Genomic DNA, 1,247 nt, shown 5'->3' with positions numbered 1-1,247 from the left:
AACAATTATACAATTAAAATTAATCGATTAGGATAATAATTGGGTACTCTATAACCAAGAGGAGGTTGTGGGAGTGGAGTATTGTAAGGGGAAACCCTCATTTGGTAATGATGGTGAAGTAGCGGGTCTTGCAGGCCATGGGCTAGCCCTAGCTGAATTTCCAAAATAAGAAGAGCTTGCGGAGTTTTGTCTCGAACTTTGATCTAAAATATCAGACATTTTCTCAGTTTTCTCAAATGCAACAAAAACATCTCCAGAAAAAGCTCCACACAAAGTTGGGTCTCCAAAAAAGTTTGGGCAATGCTTTCAGTCTCTCCTTCAACTTGGGCAGCGGCAGTTCGAAATAAAACCAAGTTAGTATCCAGAGAAACTTGTCTCATTAGTTCATCAATCTTGGATTTCTTTTCTTATATTTTTTTTTTCAATTCAACAGCTTGTTCATAAAGGTTTACTAGTTGCTGACGTGAGTCGACAATTCTGAGTTGATGGGAAAAATTGATTTCCGCCAAGCTCTTGTTACTAGCAAAGAGCGCATTATTCACTTGTCTCAAGTCTTTGACCATTCCGTCCAATCTTTCATCATTGTTAAGCAAGTCTTTCAACTCATCCTCCGTCAAGTGTTGAATTAGTTCTATGGCCGCTGAACAGTCCGGGTGCAAGTCTTGCATATAATATGGCATCTTGATCTTGATGATTGTTGACTATCTTTTATAACTCTTTTTAATAGGCAGAATTTAACCAAGGTTTACAAATAGACGCTAACACACCAGTAACACTTTGATTTTCAGAGGCTAATTATGCTTTCTACTATTACGTCTAAGATGAATTTCTTATATATTAATTACGCTTTTACGTGTACCTTTTAATTACCATTAAAACAATACCATAATCAAAATAAACTCCTTGAAAAAAGGTTGAAATTCTGAGTCAAACTAAAAATTACAATGGATTGCGCAACTTCCAGCAGAGACCTATCATTAACCCTTGGCAATGTACGTTTAAAGCTATCCATTCTCGTCTCTTAACAATGACGTCACAGATACAGTTGTTGAAGAGACTGACAGGTGTTTTCCCGCCAATGACGTCACAGATACAGTTGTAGAAGAGACAGGACTGCCAGATTCCCGCGCAGTGTTTTCCCGCGAGGGGGCGCTGCCGCCAGGGGGCGCGCGCGAGTTTTCCCGCCAGGGGGCGAGCTGCCGCCAAGGGGCGCGCGGGAGGGGGCGTGGCATAATGACGTCATAGGT

The 1,247-nt window shown here is 40.9% G+C and overlaps 1 protein-coding gene across 1 annotated transcript; it reads right to left on the bottom strand.

Annotated features, from left to right (window-relative positions):
- Window positions 1–203: 203 nt before the first annotated feature.
- Window positions 204–680, bottom strand: LOC149667323 (vacuolar protein sorting-associated protein 37B-like). The gene is made up of 2 exons (XM_089841431.1): window positions 464–680; window positions 204–406 (listed from the first exon to the last, which is right to left on the bottom strand). The coding sequence occupies exons 1-2, from the start codon at window positions 678–680 to the stop codon at window positions 204–206; spliced, it is 420 nt and encodes a 139-aa protein (XP_089697557.1).
- Window positions 681–1,247: the final 567 nt, after the last annotated feature.

This window comes from Phalangium opilio, unplaced genomic scaffold, assembly GCF_054372755.1.
Source record: "Phalangium opilio isolate 3A_F unplaced genomic scaffold, DU_Popi_V2 ptg000059l_1, whole genome shotgun sequence".
In the NCBI taxonomy this organism is placed as follows: domain Eukaryota; kingdom Metazoa; phylum Arthropoda; class Arachnida; order Opiliones; family Phalangiidae; genus Phalangium; species Phalangium opilio.
The sequence above is the reverse complement of the archived record's forward strand: the minus strand, read 5'-3'. Positions and strand labels throughout refer to the sequence as shown.